General features: G+C 34.8%; 1 protein-coding gene across 7 annotated transcripts in view; it reads left to right on the top strand.

Moving 5' to 3' along the window:
- The window catches only part of RPS6KA5 (ribosomal protein S6 kinase A5), a 197,534-nt gene that overhangs the window by 58,970 nt on the left and 117,404 nt on the right, over positions 1 to 21,160 (top strand). For 6 of the 7 annotated variants that reach the window (XR_011970710.1, XM_072624959.1, XM_072624958.1 and 3 more), the window contains 2 exons: positions 11,696 to 11,811; positions 16,049 to 16,156. Coding sequence is in view for 5 of the 7 variants with exons in the window: in XM_072624959.1 (XP_072481060.1) it covers positions 11,696 to 11,811; positions 16,049 to 16,156 (224 nt within the window). In the remaining 2 variants the exon portion in view is untranslated. Of the gene's footprint in view, positions 1 to 11,695; positions 11,812 to 16,048; positions 16,157 to 21,160 lie in introns of those variants that run through there. The other variant, XM_072624964.1, reaches the window with a different exon arrangement.

Raw genomic sequence — 21,160 nt, 5'->3', positions numbered from 1 at the left:
TCCCGGGGGGGCCCGAGCTATGGGGGCACCTCACTCCCCTCTCAACCTGCCAAAGAGACTCTCTCACCTACCCCCGTCAGTCACCTGTTGGTGGGGGGGCCCGTGCCGCTGCTGAAGATCCCGCCTCTGGAGCCCTCTTAGGACTGTGCCTTTCAGAGCCGTGGCCGCCGCCACAGGTCCGGGCTGGGCTCCACGTCTGCAGCGCGAGGGACCTTTTGCGAGAGGTTTGCAGGTCCCTCTGTGGGTGGGGGGACCTGCGTGGCCGCTGGAGATCCCGTCTCGCAGCCCTCTCGGATCTGCTTCCCACGTTGTCGCTGCCGCGGTAGGGCTGCTCTCTGCTTCTCGCTATTGCTTTTTCAATAGGTCTTACAGGTTTTGCTTCTAAAATGCAGTCTTGGATTCCCATCATCCATGATGGTCACTAGAACAAAGAAATGGAAATAATTTGTTATCTAAGTTAAAAATTATAAAAAAAAGACAGGCAAGGGCATCAAACCACTGTTCCTTGAATTATCATTTCTTATTACGGCTGATAATGTTAGCCTGGAAAGTACTTTTATCATTTGCTTTTAACATGAGACGTATAAAGTATGGATTTAGCCTACAGCTATTAATAAGGGAATAATCCATGGCATCTAGTGGCAGTTAAGTGAATATAAACTTTGACCTCTGCTCCTAGAGAACACTTAGCATCCTCTCATTGAAAAGCTTTATATACTGTAGTATAAAGGTATGGTACATGGTATCACACCTCTCCCTGTTAACCCCTTTCTTTTCTCCTTATTCTTTCCTTCTAGGCTCCACCTTCCTTTTACCTCACAGACATAAATAATTTCTCACTCTTTTTCTAAGATATATGGATCTTAGTAGATTATAGTTAATAAGTACAGTATAACTGTTACTTGTTCTAAGAAATGAAAGACTTTTATTTCACATTGATCATGAAATTTTAGAGCTAGTAAAAAATCTTCTTGTATAAACCTCTAGTTTTACAGGTAAGAGAATGAAGGCCTTGAGAAGTAAAGTGATTTGCCTAACATCACAGATCTAGTTCATATGAGTAAGGACTAAAATTTAATTTTTATCATTCTTAGTCTGTGGGTCTTTCTAATGTGATTTAGTTTGACTGGTAAAAATCACTTTGTTCCTGTGCCTTAGTTTTCCCACACATAAGCACAAGTTGAAAGAATCATTATTAAGACTATGAAGTTCTCCCAAAGATATATATATCAAAAACAAAATGTATACATGATAGATGCAACCATTTAGGGAACTTTGTTCAGTAATCCTCTGGTAGCAATAGCAGCAGGGCATAAAACAGGAAGATGTATTTGCCAACAGTGATCTCCAGTGGCATGGAGGATGTCCTTCTCCAAAGTTGAAATGGAATTCCTTTACACATGATGAGGTTATCTAGATGCTCCTATTTGCAGATAACATTTTTCTTGCGCTGAGCCCTGGCACACTCCAGGGCCATCCCAGAAAGATTTGTGGTCATTTAGGTCATTCTGGCAAATCCACACAGGAAAAGCCAAATGGATAAAGAATGAATATTGTAAAGGTTATTATATTCAACTGAATGATAAACCTATTGATCTAATCTATTAGTAAATATAACTTTGAGAGGATAATTAACTGAGACCAAAGTCAAATAGTACAAGGAAAGTTGTATCAAATTGCAGTTTCCATGATCCTAAGCTATTCCATACTGCAGAACCCATTTTTAAACAACACTTCCCTTAGATATGAGTCACATCATACAATTTCTGAAGACTCAAAAGTGCAGATGCCCCAAAGGGCAATGAAAGGGCACACAGTGGATGTGGGTAGGCTGCATCATATTGCTAGCAATGATTTTCACTCAAGAAGTGGCATTAAGAAGCAATATTAGCAATACACATGCCCATCAATTGGAGAATGGCTGAATATATTGTCTTAATATGAATATAAAGGAATACCATTGTGCTATAAGAAATGGGGAAATAGAGAGACATGGACTTTTACAACCTGACACAGAGTGAAGTGAGCAAAAGCAAAAAAACAATTTATACTATAATATCACTGTTATCAAAACGAACAATTATTAAGACCTGCATACAGTCATAAAAATGAAATAAGCAAGAATAGGAGAATAATTTATACAGCAAAAACAATAAAACTCTTAAAACAACTTTGAAAACTATAAGAACTCTAATAAACTCAATGACTGTCCATTATTCCAAAGGATTAGTGATGTAGCATACTCTCCACCTCCTTGCAGAGAGGGGATGGATTCAGGGTACAGAGTGATATACACACACACACACACACACACACACACACACACACACACACACACACATATACGTATGTATGTGTGTATATGTGTGTGCATAAACATGCACACACATATATACATACACACATACACACACACACATATATATGGACACACATACACTGTACACACATTAAATTCCCATGAAATTCAATTGCTTTTTACTTTTTTTAAAAAACTAATTTAGTAGCTGGATGGCTCAATGAATAGAATACCAGACTTGAGTCAAGAAGAACTTTTACAAATGAGGAAAATTAGGCAGACATGATTTTAAGTGACTTTCCCAGAGTCACACTGCAAGCTAGTTAGAAGCTGATTGTGAACTCGTCTTCCTGACGCCAGGTCTGGTATCCTGCTCACTGAACCACCTATCTGCAAAAGTAGTGTAAAGAAAAGGAAAAAGCAACTGAATTTAGTAGAAATGTTATATCACTTGTAATAATTTTGTTTTCTTAGATTTTTAAAAGTTTTCCTGGCCTTTTACTTCTCTCAGTAAACACATAGACACACTGACACACAGCTACCATCTCTATGCCACCATAGTTGCAAAGGGCACATTTTGTAAATATGCTACTTTGCCTTTTTTTTTAAAATTTGTATCTATGTGTGTGTGATTATGAATGAGTATGTATGCATAGTTTATTCACTGTTTACTGTTCTTATGTTGAAATCAAGTTTGGAAATTTAAGAGTGAGGAAAAATTTCCAGAAACTGAGAGAGCACGGTTATAACACAAGTGAATTTTGTGGCTAACCTTATTTGTATAAAAATTCTAAAATCCGCATTAGGTCAGTAGGCTACTAACTAATCAGTTCTTTTTTTAAAAAATCACTGAAAATGCTGACTTTAATTGTATGTGCCAGTATTCCTAGCCCTAGTTTATGTTAGTAGCATTTCTAAGCTATGGAGCTCCAAATGATCCTTTGATTTGAGTGGTCAATTTTAGACTTTTCTGAGTTTTCTATAGTTTTCTATAATTTTCCTGATTGTGAATATTTCCCTCAAGGAAGAATTAATGATAGTTTCTGTTGTCTCATCTGTGACTTGTTTAATGACATGTGATGATATTAATCAGAAAAAGAAGAATTAAAGGAGAATTACTAGTTTTTCTGGCTGGTCCCTAGAACACAGCAGTGGAATTTGTTTATCCATAAATAAGGCTTCTATTTCATTTAAATTGTTGCTACAATACAGTATAACCTTCAGTTTTCCTTTATTCCTACCATATTAGTATACAATTTTTACATATTTTAAGTATGTCTTTATATGTGCTTAATGTTTTTTCCTTTTTATTTCTCTTGGAAATCCCAGATTTCATAGCACAGAGACAGATCTTTTATAGCTTTTTCTACAGCTGTTGATTGCTGCAACAAAAATGACCTATAAACATTCTGATCTAGTTCAAATGTATGAATTGTTTGCTTCAACTGTTAAGTGGGAGGAAATTCCACGTGGAAATAGCTTGTGTTAGGAATTTTTCTTTTTAATATTCTTTGTTCTTTGTTAGTGGTGATTGTCTCAAAATGGCTGGAGAGATAAGACGTTACAAACTACCACATTAATCAGTGGAATTCATGCTAAAAGAAGTAAATCACAAAAGCACTTAGAAAGGTAATGCCAGTGAGTAGTCTCAGTAATGAATGCCACCCCAGCCTTTTAGAAAATTCAGTCATGAGTCATCTTCTTCATGTGAGTTAAAAAGCAACTAAGTTTGAAGACATTAAAGCCTCATTTGCTTGTAGTAATTTAAACTAAATCATTATAATATTGAAGACATTTGCTGAGATCATTGCAGTATTATAAAAATTCATAATACTTTCCAGGAGGCAGTGTCTCAAAACAAAAGTAAGGCCAGTGCCTAAAGAAACTTAAGTTTTAAAATACACAGATAATGCTTTGAAACTATGCTTTTTCTGTAGCTCAGATGCATTTTTACAAGGTTACTATTAGAATGATCGGCTGAAGGCATGATATTAAACAATGTCTCCATCAGAGCATCATGAAAAAAGATACTAAGGTGCTAAGTTGCAGGAGAAAAAAACAAGGGAACCATAGAAAGATTTAGGTAGATGAAAGGGAGGGAGAAGGTAGGTAGAAATAAGCAGAGAAATGGGTGGGTGCTGAGATGTATGAGGCATTTCTGAAGGAAGAGATAAAATTTATACTTCATCTTTTTTTATGCTGATCTTGGTTCCTTTTCTTCTTCCAAATAGAAACTGTACAGAATGTTAGAGCTGGAAAGTACCTTAGACATTTGTATGGTTCAGACCAATACATGTAAATAAACTGATTCCAAGAAAGGTAAAATGAGACATGCTCAAAGTTGCAAATTTGGAGCTAGATTTCTAACTCTCATCCCAATTTTTTTATGCCACATCATGATGCCTTTGTCTTGGTAAAGTGCAATAAAAATATGGCAATCTTTAGAAATTAGGAGTTTGGGAGGAGGTATTACTGAGAGAAAGGGAAATTCTGAAAAATGAGAAGTTGATTAGTTGCAGAGAGGCAGAGAGCCTGCCTTTGAATCAGGAATACCTAACTAAATGCAAGTCCCATTTCTGACACATACTAGCTGTGTGACTTCAGATAAATCTGTTCAACAGTTGCTAATCTGAATTGGTAGACAAAGTTTCTTCGCCAGAAATTTCTGTGTATCAGTGAAATCATAGCTATAGAACAGACCAAAACCAAGGCCAAATTCTTGGAAGTTGGCTTACCTCTGCCTTCCCCCTAAAAAAGAGGTCAAAGAGAATGAAAGGAACCTTAACATACCCTTAGTTGTATTATGGTCATAAGAGAGTCAAATGTTGAACGTTTTCTCTTGATTAAGCAGGAGCTGTTTTATTTAGCTGGGGCAGCTAGGTAGCGTGGTGGATAGAGTGCTAGACCTGGAGTGAAAAAGTCATCTTCCCAAGTTCAAATTTGGACTCAGACACTTAATAGTTGTCACTTAACCCTGTTTGCCTCAGTTTCCTCATCTCTAAAATGAACTGGAGGAGGAAATGGCAAACATTGTCTTTGCCAAGAAAACTCCAGATGGGATTACAAAGAGTCAGACGTGACTGAAAAATGACTGAACAATAAAAATATTGTTTAGCTAATGAGATTACTATATATTTAAACATCCATGAAAACCTATCAGTCAAACAAAAAACATTTATTCAAGTTCTTCTGTGAGCCAGGCCCTGTGCTAGCTGCTGGAAAAAAAAAGTGCTGTCTTCCTAATGTGGAGGTCTGACCATATTGGTTCCATGCCCAAGAAGGTTCAACAATTTCCTAGTACCTCTAAAACAAATCAAACTTTTTTTTTGTATTTTTCTTTTTTTTTAATTTTTTAAATTTTTTTTCTGTTTTGTTGTATTATTATGACATTATTGCTTTCCATGATTATTTCATTGCAAACATCTAATATTTAGCTACATTGTACATAAATAGACTTTTTGTTGCCTACCTTGTGTATCCCAGTCACCATTTAAAAGGTCCAATGGTATAATGGGCTTTGAGCCCTGAGTTTTTAATTATTATTATTTTATTTGTTTTCAGTGTTCTACAGTCACTTCCATATATCTTAGATTTTTCCCCTCCCTTCCCCCTTTCCCCTCTACTTTCCCACTCCTTCCCTGAGACAGCATACAGGTTCTACACATACATTTCTATTAAATACATTTTCACCTTAGTCATATTACACAGAAGAATTAAAATGAAAGGGAGAAATCATAAAACAAACCAAAAAATAACACAAAAGAAAATGATCTGCTTCATTCTGTGATCGAATTCCATAGTCTTTTCTCTGGATATGGAAGGCATTTTGCCTTAAGAGACCACTGGGAATTTTTTAAGTCCTTGCATTGCAGTGAAATACTAAGTCTACCAGAAAAAATCCTCACACACTGTGGTTGTTGCTGCATATGAAGTTCTCCTGGTTCTGCTCCTTTCATTCAGCATCAGTTCATATAAGTCCTTCCAGACCTCTCTCTGAAGTCTTCCTGTTTATCATTTCTTACAGCACAATAGTATTCCATTACATTCATATACCACATTTTATTCAGCCATTCCCCGATTGATGGGCATCCCCTTGATTTCCAGTTTTTGGCCACCACAAAGAGAACTGCTATAAATACTTTTGTACATGTGGGACCCTTTTCCATTTTTATGATCTCTTGGGGATACAGTCCTAGAAGTGATATTGCTGGGTCAAAGGATATGCACATTTTTGTAGCCAAATTTTTGTTCCAAATTGCTCTCCAGAATGGTTGGATCAGCTCACAGCTCCACCAGCAATGAATTAGTGTTCCAGCTCTCCCACATCTTCTCCAACATTTATCATCTTCCTGTTTTGTCATGTTAGCCAATTTGATAGGTGCGATGTGGTATGTTAGAGTTGTTTTGATTTACGTCTCTCTAATCAGTACTGATTTAGAGCATTTTTTCATATGACTATAGACAGCTTTAATATAAATCAAACTTCTTAATCTGGCTCCTTCATAATGTGGTACCCTCTTATGTAGTTCATTTTATTCCTTTCAGTCACTACTATTCTCTAGCCAAGTAGAATTCTTATTTCATCCCTCATTCCATTTTTATCCTCTCCTATATCTCTGTAATTTTGATTATGGTCTGCTATGCCTGGGGTACAACCCTTTCATATCTCTGTTGAAATTCTTCTCTTCTTTCAAGCTCCATCTTAGTTGCTACTACCTCCATATAAACTTCCTTGATTCTTCCCCTGCTTCCCCTGCCTCTTGTGGAGAGTGATCTCTTCCTCCTTAAGTTTCTTAAAGCATTTTGTCTAGATATCTCTTTTGCCTTTATCTTATACCTATGTTCTACCTTGTATTATTCTTACCTTATATAGAGTTCTTAATCCTCCCTATTTTGTAAGCTCTTTGAATGCAAGGGACTGTTTTTGAGCTTTGTGTCATCCTCACCTAGTTGGCATAGTACTTGTTACCTGGCAGTTTAAAATAAATGCTAGAATTGAACCAATTGAATGAGAAAAACACATCCTTAAAGATCACTAGGGGTGTTTAATTCTTGTATTTGTATACTCTTGTACAAATTAACCCAGAAGAAATTATTTCTTTAATTTTCAGTGGTATTATAGGGCTTGACAAACTCAGTATCCCCAGTATATTTCAGCTTCTCCAGTATTAAACAAAAACAAAGGAAAAGTATGAGCAATTGAATTCCTACCCCATGAAAGTAGCTCTGAAATAATGATGAGTTTACTTTGCTCTGGTTTATTAATGATGTAGTATAACTACTGAGCTGTGAAGAGGTTTTGATCTGTCTGTAGAGAAAGTGGATGCCTACATGAATGAATTAACAAATCTTTAAAAAGACTCATGTATCATTACCCTCTAATAATGTAACAACATGGATTTTAAAAAAGGATGACTGATACTTAAAAGGATTTAAATTCCTAGGCATCTGACTTTGAAATATACCTAACCAAATTAGACTGTACTAGCTCTTTGAAAAGTGTGCATAATCTTCCTGGAGGTGAGTAGATGTTTGTATTTAAAAGGATTTGTGACCTCATCCATAGGGAATCCCTATAACTATGCAGATTGCAATTTATTCATGCCTGTCCATCCTGAGCAATTTTTGTCCATATCTACCCAACATATAGAGGCCTTCCTTACTTTCTTTTGACATTGTAATGGTGCCACCAGAGCACACATGTCTACCCATGATCCCTCATTCTTGCCATATAACCAGCCCCATCTCTTCCTCCTATCTTTAAAATTCCTTGATGATATCTATTCTCGTGTTCTTCATAATTTCTCACTAATTATATGATGCTGCCTGTTCACACCTACCATGCTGCTTTCCATTGCCATCTGTATGATACTCAATTTTAGCACTTCAGAGACAATTGTAGCATATAGCAGCACTAATAAGATTACTCAAAAGATGCACCTTTACTTTTATGGGAAGCTCAGGGATCAGCATAAGAGTTTTCCAATTTCCTTAAGTCAGTCTACCTTATTTCTTCCTATTTGACTCTGGGTCCAACTTCTCCATCTTTATTGTCTGTCCCAGATACACATACTGATGAACAAACTCTATAAGTCATTCATCCAAATGCATGTTGAAGTATGGACAGTAAACATTCTTCACACCCTTGGAATTTCCTCTGTGGATGCACTCCTTTGACTAATTCACAGATGTCTTCCAGAAAGTTGTGCAGTGTTCTATATATGTGAGGAATTTGAACAGTTCCTTTTCTTTGACCTGTATTCTGCTCCAAATTTTGTCCTTACAATGGTGAGCACCTTTGGTGAATATACATCTTCCTATTTGAAGCCTCACTTGATATTTTTATTATCAAAGGGCCATAGAATAGGGTTCTATCTTCTCAAGAATCTTTAATGATTTGATGAATGGATGATTGAGACCTTGTTGTAAGAGTTTGTAAGGTGGTTTCTCAACACTTTTTTCACAATTATCAGGCAATAAGTTAAAAAGAATCATATATTCTCAGTGTCTCCAATTTAATTATAGAATGGTAAATACATAGTCTATTATTGAATATAACTTGAGAAATTTTATTTGTTTTCCACTAATCCCCTTGATAATGTCCATTTGATTTATATATGGATGACTCTGATAGAAGTTTTGTATACTTAGAAGATTAGACATATAGATTATTGTTTATTTTTTCTCCCTTGCCTTTTTCTTAATAAAGTCTGATTTTTTTTACACACACCTTTGTTATCTTACCCTTTCACATGTTACTTATCAGTTTCTCAATGCCCCCACCATCTTGTCACTCCCAACACAGATCTTTATATATCCTTTATCCAGGTAGCTTGTTTTTCTCATCCTTGTACTATTAAGAGCCATTTATACCCTTTCTGATTCTAATCCAAGAGTATGATGTTAGAGTTCTGGTGTGGTAGTTACTTTTTTTTATGTAGAAAAGAGTATTGTTATAATGATTTTTTCAAAACTTTTTTTTCCTTTGTTTGTAGCAGAATTTCCATTTTCATCTTTGAATTCTCTTGTGATGATTTTTCTTTGTTGGCGAACTTGTCAAGCTTTCTTTAAACATGTTTTACCTTTCAGGGTTTCTCTGTTGCTTTGAGGGATAATGCTGCTTACAGTCATCTATCATTCTTCTGCTCAAGATTTTACAAATGAGTTTACCGTATGGTATTATATGGCAACAGAACTGAAAAGTTAAATAAAATAGATGACTTCAAAGTATAAAGTAATTTCCAAATGAAATCCAAAGGAAATGAATAAAACCCTGGTCCAGATTGATTTCCTGGTAAATTTGTTACTTGGAAAATTTACTAGGAAAAAATGCTAGTAAACATTTAAAGAACAAAACATTCTATGGTTCTCATCCTACCTCTGTAATTGACAGTTGTCTCTTGAACAAGTTGTCCTACTTCCCTGCGCCTCTGGCTTTTTTTTAACCTGTGGAATGCTAGGAACTTGATCTTGAAGTTCTCTTCTAGTTCTGAAATCTTATTCAAGTCTTTGTTCAGAATGTGGAAGCATATATAGGTGAAAAGTTTTGTAAATCAGCATAAGTAAAGCATAAGTGGTTACAAAACTTTTCACCTGAAAATCCTAGAAGTATTTCTTCTACATGATCTAACATGATATATGCTTCCATATTCTGACCAAAGACTTGAATAAGATTTCAGAACTAGAAGAGAACTTCAAGATCAAGTTCCTAGCATATATATAAGTTTTGTAACTACTTATGCATTACTGACTTTCCTAACTAGACTTTTTAAAAAATAAAATATAAATTGTATTATCAGTATTCCAAGTATTTATTTTAGTTGAAGTGTTATTTTTATAAATTTTTATAAAAGTAATGTTAAGGCACTGCAAGTTTCGGGATCTTTTCCCATCACCAGTGCTTCATTTTGGATGTCAGTTATTCGTGAGCACTGAGCTGTTTTTAGGCTCAGTGGGGTTATTCTTGGTCTGGACCTGTTCCTTGATGTAGAAAATATGGGTGAGGAAACAATTTATAGAACTACACAGTAGGCTCAGAGGTTGGTGACAGGCCAGACAAGGACACAACGCCTGTTTGTTTCAGCAGCAAGGCTTGAATTCAGGTCTTTAAAAATCCAAGGGTAGTTCATAATACCAGATTCACTGTGATTGGCAGGAAGCTGTGGGAGAGTAAATGTGTTTTATAAACATAATTTTCTTCATCTTTGAGAACAAACTAGCTGGATGCCTTATTTCTTTTTACTGTAGCGTTTTATATGTGTAGGGAGGGCATTGGGCAGAGTGGGAGGATTTGTTATCTTCATTATATTTTTCACCTTGTATGACCCAAGGAAGAATATTGGTGAAACTAAATCTACCAATTTCAGGTAAACTATACACACATGTGTACAGAGCAACTTTTCTGAACTAAGCAATAGGTTCCCTGCTGGAAAAGCTCTTTCTTGGTTTTGTTTTTTTAGTTATATAACACATATTCTCAGTTTCTTCTGTGGAATATGTGTGTGTTTTTGTGCTTGCATATGGACATACATAGGGTGTTCCTTGAAAAAAAGGAAAAGCTTTCATAGGTTAAAACTGCACTAAGACCTTGGAGATACCATTTGTGTCTGAGTGTAGTCATATATACATGTAGTCACATGTGTTTATGTATGTGTATATAGTCAGAGAAGAAAGAGAGAGAGATCAGTCTAAAGATTTAAAAAAATAGAGTAACTTGACTACTGTCACTTAAAAAGAAACAGTATCTGTTTAATATACTTGTAGCAATATTTTAGTACTCTCCAGTAAGATAAGTTGCTTCCTCACATTAGCTTCAATAGACATTATGTCCTTTTAGGAATAACTTCTAAATCTGAGCACATGGGGTTTTTTGTTTGTTTCTTTGTTTTCCTGAACCTCTTTGAAGGAACTCCCTCTGTTCCCTGCAAGTTGGCACGTTCTTTCAAAATACAGTCTTAGTCACCTGTGGCTCAAAGGTTGAATGATTTGCTCAGAGTCACACAGTCAATATATATAGGAGGTGAGGCTTGAACCGCCCTATCTTTCTGACTCAAAGGCCAGCTCATTATCCACTATGACAGGCTGTCATTCATAAATGTATGTAGTTTTACTTAATAGTTCAAATTGAAATGTCACTTTTTAATAAATTGGTCCCTACTTATTTGGAAAATACTGTTTACTGGCATGAGGTAATAATTATTATCAAAACTTCCTATTTAAGTTATTTAGATTTACTTTGTTATATGTGAGTGTACTTGCAACATGGTAGTTTCAAATGTTAAAAAAAAAAGAATTGAAATGTAAGAATAAATAATTATACCTAATCAAGAGCAAAAAGGAAACATTGCCTTTACCTTTTGAGCATGAGTTAAGGAAAAATATATATTTTGTTTTTAGATTACATAAATGGTGGAGAACTTTTTACTCACCTTTCTCAAAGAGAACGTTTCACAGAAAATGAAGTGCAGATATACATTGGGGAAATTGTGCTTGCCCTTGAACACCTCCATAAGGTAAGCTACTTAACCTTCCTAGCTTCTTTTTCAAAGTAGGCCTTATGTTATTTCTATATTTTAGCACATGTTGAGTATATTGCTAGTTTAATTAATTGTAAATGCATTGTTTTTTCCATTCTCTTCCCTGGTGTATTACCATCAAACTAAGAGGTAGATTTTAAGGAACTTTTCTGTTTTACTAAGGAATTAGAAACAATGGTTTATTAACTTCTAACCTCCCTTCCTTTCCTCCCCATCCCCCAATACTGAAAAGAGTAGCCCTATGGTTTTTATTTTTCAGTTAAAAAAAAAAAAACAAGAAGTGTAGCGTGGAAAATATTCTATTTAATATGGAACCATTATTCCTATTATGTATTTCCCAAACTAAGCCTTCTTCCATGTCTGAGCAAACACTAATTGGGTTAAGGAGTAAGAGTTACTTTATTCTTATGGCCTCCTATACTAAATTTCCTTTATTTCCATTCTAATTTCTTAGTCTTTGACATACTTTGTCTCATTTCCTCACCCGTGTATAGACTCGTCTCAGCTGTTAAAACAGAATATTCAGTCCTTAATTTGTGATTCATGCTGCAAAAATCAATATAAAGGTCTTTCTCATGTTACTGAAAGTATCATTTATCTAGATATTTCTGAATTAGATTTAAAAAGTGTTCGTGACCTATTGAATTGGTATTATATGTGGGAACCATATTATTAGTTGAGTACCTTAGTTGTAACAGGATATATTGAAATTGCCAGAAGAATATGAGGATTTTAAAAATATCTGCTTAAAAAAAACCCTAGCATAATTTATAAGAGCCGTAAGTTGAAAACAAAACTTGCCACACAGAAACACAAATATTAAGGCTGTATTCTCATAATTGTGCTTAGTTCTGGTTTTCTTGCTTATAATTTTATTTAGACATTGTCATACATTAACAGAATTAGAACCAGGAATGAATTAAAAGAAATGTCAAAAGTTTCATGCTTAGGAGCACAAATTTTGATCTTTTGTTTTCTGTAAACTATAATGAAATCACCAAAAGCAGTGTAGTAAGAGTAAGAAGCCACAAGGAATATTAAAAATTTAGTACTTAGTAGCTTTATGAAAATACCCGTTCCCTTTCTGAAAGAAAGAGTATATAAATGTATACTACAGTAAGCCTGGTTTAAAACACGCCTGCTTTACTGTCTATATCAGTGACAAGCAATGTGATTGAGAGGTTGCTGAGAAGTTTGTAGTCAGAGTCAGTATGTGACCAAAACACTTGCTCAGACTATCAATGTATTCAGTAACATATAGTATATAATCAGTTAGCTATCTTGGCAGATTGTGGGTAAAATTATAGGTATAAAATTATGTATCAATAATTATGTATATATTTGTATGAATGATATATTTGGGTATATGTGCCATGCATACACATGTACATATGCATATGCCTTGCCATATAGTAGTCACTTAATAAATTTTTATATGGCTGGATTTTTTTTTTAAATGACTGGACATTGTAAATTCTTCTTTAGTCCAAAATGGAAATCATTCTTTCTTCCACTGTTCTAAATTTCCCTGTTACTGTTGAAGGATATCACCATCCTTTCAGTCATTCAGGGTAGCAACATTGATGTCATTCTTCACTCCTTTCTTGCACTTGCTCCACAGATCCAATCTATTGCCAGCTTATCATTTTTACCTTCATGACATCTCTCCTAAATGTCCTGTCCCTTTCTTTCCACTTATACAACCATCATATTGGTGCAGACTCTTAAATCACTTCATGCCTGAATTAACACAAAGCTTTCTCATTGGTCTCCTTTGTCTTAATTTTCTCCCCACTCCAATCCACCCTTCTTTTAGCTGCCAAAATGATTTTCCTAAAGGACAGGTCCAACTATGTTTCATATTGCAATAGATTGAAACATGAAATGTTTTATTTGGCTTTTAAATCTCTTCACAAATTTGTCTGTGCCTTCCCTTCCAGCCTTTATATACTTTATTCTCCATCCATGTATTCTACAATCCAGTATCACTATCCTTCTTGCTGTTCCTCACATAAGATGTGCTCTACATCTGGACTCTGTCCCTTTTATTTGCTCAGAAGATTCTTCCCTCCTTACCTTTACCTCCTGACTTCCCTGACTTACAAAATCTTACAAGATGAGATATATTCAATACAGTTTATTTATGATATCAAGCATTCACATCCTTCTCACTTAAGTATTATTAAATTTAAACTAAAATTTATCTGAAAATACAAAATTTTTAAGATGCAGCTTTTTGATAATTGGTATTATTTCATAGTAGATGGTACTATTTTGTTGCAAGGATTTTACCAACCAAAAATTTGAGAGTTGTTCCTGGTCTAACATCATCTTCACATGACTGCTGGCACAGATTGAGATGGGACTAAGAGTAGTAGTGGATCAGCAAGAGGTGTTCAAGGGAGAGGGTCAGTGGATACATATAAACCTGTGCAAATTTAGATATTTGTATTCTAATTTCATGTTCCCATTTGTTGTTGAGTTGTGTCTAACTCTTCATGATCTCCTGGACCATAGTACACCAAGACTGTTTTGTTTTGTTTCGTTTTTTTTGGCAAGGATACTGGAATGATTTGCCATTTCCTTCTTTAGTGAATTTAGGCAAACAGAGGTTAAGTGACTTACCTAGAGTCACTTAGCTTCTAATTGTTTGAGGCCAGATTTGAGCTCAAGTCTTTCTGACTCCAGGCCTAGCATTCTGTCCTCTGATTCACATACCTTCCTCTTTATAGTGTCTAGAAAATGCCATGTATGCAAAGGTGATTACTAAATGACTGCAAAATCAGTATGTTTCTGAATTTTAAATATTGAATTGAAAGCATTTCTAGTCCTTAGGTCTAAACGGATAAAGCAAAAGAATTAGTTATATCACGGGACTCTAGTGTAAAAATTTTTCCTATAAAAAGATTTAAATAAATAATGGAGGAAAATCCCATTTCTTTGTTCCTGTTGTTTTTGAACTCCCTTATCCAAAAGAGACATTTGGAGTGGGACAGGGTGATGATAAGGTAAACTGCTTATCACTAAATGTGTTTTCTAGTGTTCATTACAATAACTTGGAAATCTAGAAATTTTTATCTCATCCTAATATTAACATATATTTATTGTATTTCTCCCTCACTTTTCTTCATGTGCCATACTTTTGTTTGAATTCAATATCCTTTCAATGGCACTCAGCCTGTGACTTAGGTATATAAATCAAATTGATATACATTTCCTCTTATCAAGCAGAAAAAGTTGCTTCTTGAAAAAATTGTCTTGTATTTACTGTATTTAAATTTATTTGTCTTTTAAGGGATTATCAAAGATTCTATACCCTTGATATTGGTGAAAATAGGTTTCCTTTGCTTAAAACATTTAAGAATTCATTGTAAGAATGAATGTGAGACTTACACTGAGAAACTGGCAATGCTGCAGCTTCTGTAAGAAATGCAGCAGTTATTTGTAGTTTGTTCATCAGTGATTATACACAAAATTAAATAGTTATAAAATATTGGTTTGCTTTAGCTGTTTAATCCTTAAAGATTAATTTAAAAAATTATTTTAGATATTTAAATTTAGAAATGAGTTCATTTAAAAGACATTTTAAATTACCTGTTGCATACATAACACTTTACTAGATATTGAAAACATAAAATAAATGGAAAATCAAGAAAACATAAAATAAATGGAAAATCAAGCAATTTAACTGTCAAGTAAATATACAGGAAAAACTGAAGGAGGTGTGATTTATAGATAAATGTAATACAAATTATGTGTAAGTGGTGTGAAACACGCAGTAAAGAAATGAACTTTATGGGCTTTTTAGTCAGGAAAGGCTTCTTTTAAGAAGGTATTTACCTTTTTAAAGGTATATTCAAGGAAGACGACCTCGCTTTGGAGAAATTGGAGGTTTTTCCTCCTGGGGAACAGCATTAAACCAGGGACAAATATGATATAAGTAGATAAAGGTAAGAAAATTGGCCTTGCTAGATTAAAAGGTCACAATAGGGAATAATGAGAAATTACACTGGGTAATTAGGAAAAGGGAAGCTGGTAGAGAATCTTGCATGATAGACTTTCTTAAGAGCTTAGAATCAGTGTGACTGGTGATAGGAAACTACTGTGAATTCTTGAACAGTGGAACGATAATTTTTTGAAAAATTAAATGAGAATTTTTATTGATATTTTAAAGAAATTGTTATTTTAAATGTTTATTTGCTTATTTTCACAGTTGGGTATTATATACCGTGACATTAAACTAGAGAATATTCTACTTGATAATAATGGCCATGTGGTGCTGACAGATTTTGGTCTAAGTAAGGAGTTCCTTGCTGATGAAGTGAGTATTGTATATATTTTAAAGTTATCAATATGTTTATAAATAGAAAATAAGTTTTTATGGGTTCCTGAAGAAGCTGATTCATTTGAGATTCTTTTGTGGATTGCTTTTAGTGTCAGATTCCTATAGTGTGTGTGTGTGTGTGTGTGTGTGTGTGTGTGTATGTATGTATGTGTGTGTGTATATGTATATATATATATATATATATACACACACATATATACACATATATATACACAAATGGCATTTTCAGTAAGTAAGCATACATATATTAGGGATAGGTATTCACTTTTTTTTTTACTTATAAGAGTATATAATCAAAAAAGTTTAGAGTCAATACCATGTTAAATAATATTTTTGCATTGTAGCTAAGTGTTGTTACAGAATTTTCTTTGAGATTGCTTTGGAGACGTTCTTGCACCTTATTCTCCTATGTGAACCAAATATAGGAACACTGGCCTCTTTGTTATTCCTTACATATAGCCTGCCACCTCCTTCCTTCAACTCTCAGGTAAAATCCCAGCTTCTACAAGAAAGCTATATTCAATTTATCCTAGATATATTTTATTTGTCCATAGTTGTTTGCATGTTTTCCCCCATCAGACTGTGAGTTCCTTGAGAGCAGAAACTTTTTTGTTTATTTATTTTGGTTTGGTTTTTGCCTTCCTTTGTATTTGTATTAATACAATGTTTGACACATAGTAGTCACTTAATAAGTACTTATTGACTAGACTTACTGTCACAGAAATAATACCAAAATACTACCTGGTAGAGCCAAGATGGCAGAATAAAGGCAAGGATTCACCTGAGCTCTCCCTGCAAATCCCTCCAAATAACTTTAAAAAAATGATTCTGAACCAATTTTAGAGCAGCAGAACTCACAAAAGGATGGAATGAAACAATTTTACAGCCCAAGACAGCTTAGAAGGTCCACAAGAAAGGTCTTGCACCAGGGTAAGAGAAGAATGCAATGTAGCACACGCCTTGGGAGAGACTGAATCAGCAGCAGCAACAACTTTTTCACGAGTTCTCAGTCCACAGATGGTAAGGGGGTTGAACAACTGGCCAGAAGGAGATTACAGGGGTCTTTTTGCTAACATTGAGGAAGAGCTCTATTGCTTTGCCCATACTCAGATCCAGTTCCTGGGTGAGGAGGAGCACCAGCACAGCAGAGCTTGAAACCACAGGGTAGGGGAAACCTTCCCCACAGTTCCAGGGCAGAAAAAAGTGCTTGTAGTCAGAGCACAGGCTAGGAGAGTAGTAAACACATCTCCTTAGGTTGTACTACCTTGGAAGAATTGAAAACTTACAGGTCCCTTAGAAGTGTCTTTGAAAAGAGCTACACAAAATCCCTGTAGCTTGGGACAATGCACCCTCTGCTATGGAAGGAGAACCCTATTTTAACAAAGACTTAAAAATCAACTAACAGACTGGGAAAATAAGCAAACAACAGAAAAATTCTATTGAAAGTTACTATGGTAAATAGAAAGATCAAAATACAAACTCAGAAGATAAAGTCAAAGCTCCTACATCGAAAGCCTCCAAGAAAAATATGAATTAGTCTCAGGCCTTGGAAAAGCTGAAAAATGATTTTGAAAATCAATTAAGAGAGGTAGAGAAAATATTGGCAAGAGAAATAAAAGTGATGCAAGAAAATCATGAAAAATGAGTCAATGGCTTGGTAAAAGAGACAGAAAAAAAATACTGAAGAAAATTATACCTAAAAAACACACTAAGCCAAATGGTAAAAGAGTTCTAAAACAAACCAGCAAAGAGAAGAATGTCTTAAAAAGTAGAATTGGCTAAATGAAAAAGGAGGTCCAAAAGCTCATTGGAGAAAATAATTCTCTGAAAATTAGAATGGAAGCTAATGACTTTATGAGAAATTAAGAAACAACAAAACAATACCAAAAGAATGAAAAAAAATAGAAGACAGTGTAAAATATTTCATTGCAAAAACAACTGACCTGGAAAATAGATCAAGGAGAGATAATTTTAAAATTATTGGACTACCCGAAAGGTATGATAAAAAAAAAGAGCCTTGACATCATCTTTCAAGAAATTTTCAAAGAAAACTATGGTGATATTCTAGAACCAGAAGGTAAAATAGAAATGAAAGAATCCATCAAACACCTCCTGAAAGAGATCCCAAAATGGAAACTCTCAGAATTATAGCCAAATTCCAGAGTTCCAAGGTTGAGGAGAAAACGTTGCAAGCAGCCAGAAAGAAACAATTCTCAAGTATGGCAAAGCCACAGTCAAGATATAACAGATTTAGCAGCTTTTACATTAACAATCAGAGGGCTTGGAATATGATATTCTGGAGAGCAAAGGAGCTAGAATTACAACCAAAAATCATCTACCCAGCAAAATTGAGTGTAATCCTATGGGGGGAAATAATGTACATTCAGTGATATAGAGGACTTTCAAGCATTCTTGATGGAAAAACTAGAAGTAAACAGAAAATTTGACTTTCAAGTATAAGACTCAAGAGAAGCATAAAAAAGTAAATAGGAAAGGGAAATCATAAGGGATTTAATAAGGTAAAACTGTTTACATCCCTACTTGGGAAGATGATATTTGTAACTCATAAGACCTTTCTCATTATTAGGGTAGTTAGAAAGAGCATATATAGACAGAGAACAGTGTGAGTCGAATATGAAGGTATGATATCTAAAAAATAAAATTAAGGGGTGAGAGAGGACTATGTTGAGAGAAAGACAAAGGGAGAGATAGAATGGAATAAATTATCTTACATAAAAGAGGCAAGAAAAGGTTTTTTGCATTGAAGGGGAAGAAGAGAGATGTAATGGAGAGTGAGTGAATCTTACTCTCATCATAACTGGCTCAAAGAGGGAATAATATACACATTCAATAGAAATCTTTCTTAGAGTAAAATAGGAGGGGAAGGGGATGGAGGGGTGATAAAAGGGAGGGCAGATTGGGAGAGGGGGTAGTCAGAAGCAAAACACTTTTGTGGAGGGACAGGGTGAAAGGAGCAAGAGAATAGAATCACCAGGGTGTGTGTAGGGGAATGGGGGAGAGATATAGGATGGAGGAAAATATAGTTAGCAGCAGTGACTGTGGAAAATATTTTGAAGCAAGTTTCTCTGATAAAGGCCTCATTTGTCAAACATAGGAATTTGTAAAAATAAGAGCCATTCCCCAACTGATAAATGATCAGTAGATATGATCAGTTTTCAAATGAAGTAATCTAAGCTATCTACAGCCATGTGAAAAGATACTCTAACTCACTATTGATTGGAGAAATGCAAATTAAAACAATTCTTAGGTACTGCTTTCTACCTATTGGTTTGGCTAGTAGGACAGAAAAGGTCAATGGCAAATGTTGAAGCGAACAGGGGAAAAATGAGACTTTAATGCACTGTTGGCGGAGTTGTGAACTGATTCTACCATTCTGTAGAGCAATTGGAACTGTGCCCAAAGGGATATAAAAACCATGTATACCCTTCAACCTAGCAATACCACTACTAGATTGTATCCCAAAAAAGAGGAAAAACAAAGAGGAAAAGGACCTATATGTACAAGAATATTTATAGTAGATCTTTTCTGGTGATTAAGACTAAGAAATTAAAGGAGGTTCAAAAGCTCACTGAACAAAATAGTTCTTTAAAAATGAGAGTGGAGTTCATGGAAGCTAATGACTATATGATAAACCAAGAAGTTACAAAACAAAACCAAAAGATTGAAAAAGTAGAAGATAATGTGAAGCATCTCATTGGAAAAATAACTGAACTGGAAAATAGATCCAGGAGAGACAATTTAAAAATTATGAGACTACCTGAAAGCCATGATCAAAAAAAAAGAGCTTGGACATTATCTTTCATGAAATTATCAAGGAAAACTGCCCTGATATTCTAGAACCAGAGGGCAAAATAAATATTTTTTTTCTTTCTTTTTTTTTTTTTATTTTGTAATGTTTAACAATCACTGCTATACAATTGCGATTTTATCCCTCCCCACCTACTCCCCACTACCCCCCTCCCTCCCCACGACTGCATACAATTCTGTATAGATTCTACATATACTTTCCTATTGAGTATATTTTCACTATAGTCATGCTACGTAGTCAGACTAAGATAAATGAAAGAAATCGTATAACAAATCAGAACATGATACACAAACACATACACATACACAAACATGATCTGCTACAATATGTGAGTGACTTCCATATTTCTCTCTCTGAGTGTGGCAGGCATTATGGGCAAATAAATATTGAAAGAATCCACCAATCACCTCCTGAAAGAGACCCAAAAAGAGAAACTCCTAGGAATATTGTGGCCAAATTTCAGAGTTCCCAGGTCAAGGAGAAAATATTGCAAGCACCTAGAAAGAAACAGTTTGAGTATTGTGGAAATACAATCAGGGTAACACAGGATCTGGCAGCTTCTACATTAAGGGATTGAAGGGCTTGGAATAGGATATTTCAGAAGTCAAAGGAACTGGGATTAAAACCAAGAATCACCTACCCAGCAGAACTGAGTATAATACTTCAAGGGAATGAATTATCATTCAATGATATAGAGGTCTTTCAAGCATTCATGATGAAAAAACCAGAACTGAATAGAAAATTTGACTTTCAAACACAAGAATCAAGAGAAGCATGAAAAGGTAAACAGGAAAAAGAAATCATAAAGGACTTTCTAAAGCTGAACTGTTTATATTCCTACATGGAAAGATAATATTTGTAACTCTTAAGAATTAGAAATTAAGGGACTATCCATCAATTGGAGAATGGCTGAACAAGTTGTGGTATGTGATTGTGATGGAATACTATTGTACTATAAGAAATGATGAGCAGGATGCTTTCAGAAAAAAACTGGAAAGACTTGCTTGGGCTGATCCAAAGTGAAATGTACTGTATACAATACTGTTAGATGATCAACTGTGAATAACTTCGATATTCTCAGCAATACAATGATCCAAAACAACTCTGAAAGATTTATGATGAAAAGTGTTATCTGTCCCCAGAAAAAGAAC

This window comes from Notamacropus eugenii, chromosome 7, assembly GCF_028372415.1.
Source record: "Notamacropus eugenii isolate mMacEug1 chromosome 7, mMacEug1.pri_v2, whole genome shotgun sequence".
NCBI classification, from domain to species: domain Eukaryota; kingdom Metazoa; phylum Chordata; class Mammalia; order Diprotodontia; family Macropodidae; genus Notamacropus; species Notamacropus eugenii.
Note: the sequence above shows the minus strand (reverse complement) of the source record. Positions and strands in the feature narration are given on the sequence as shown.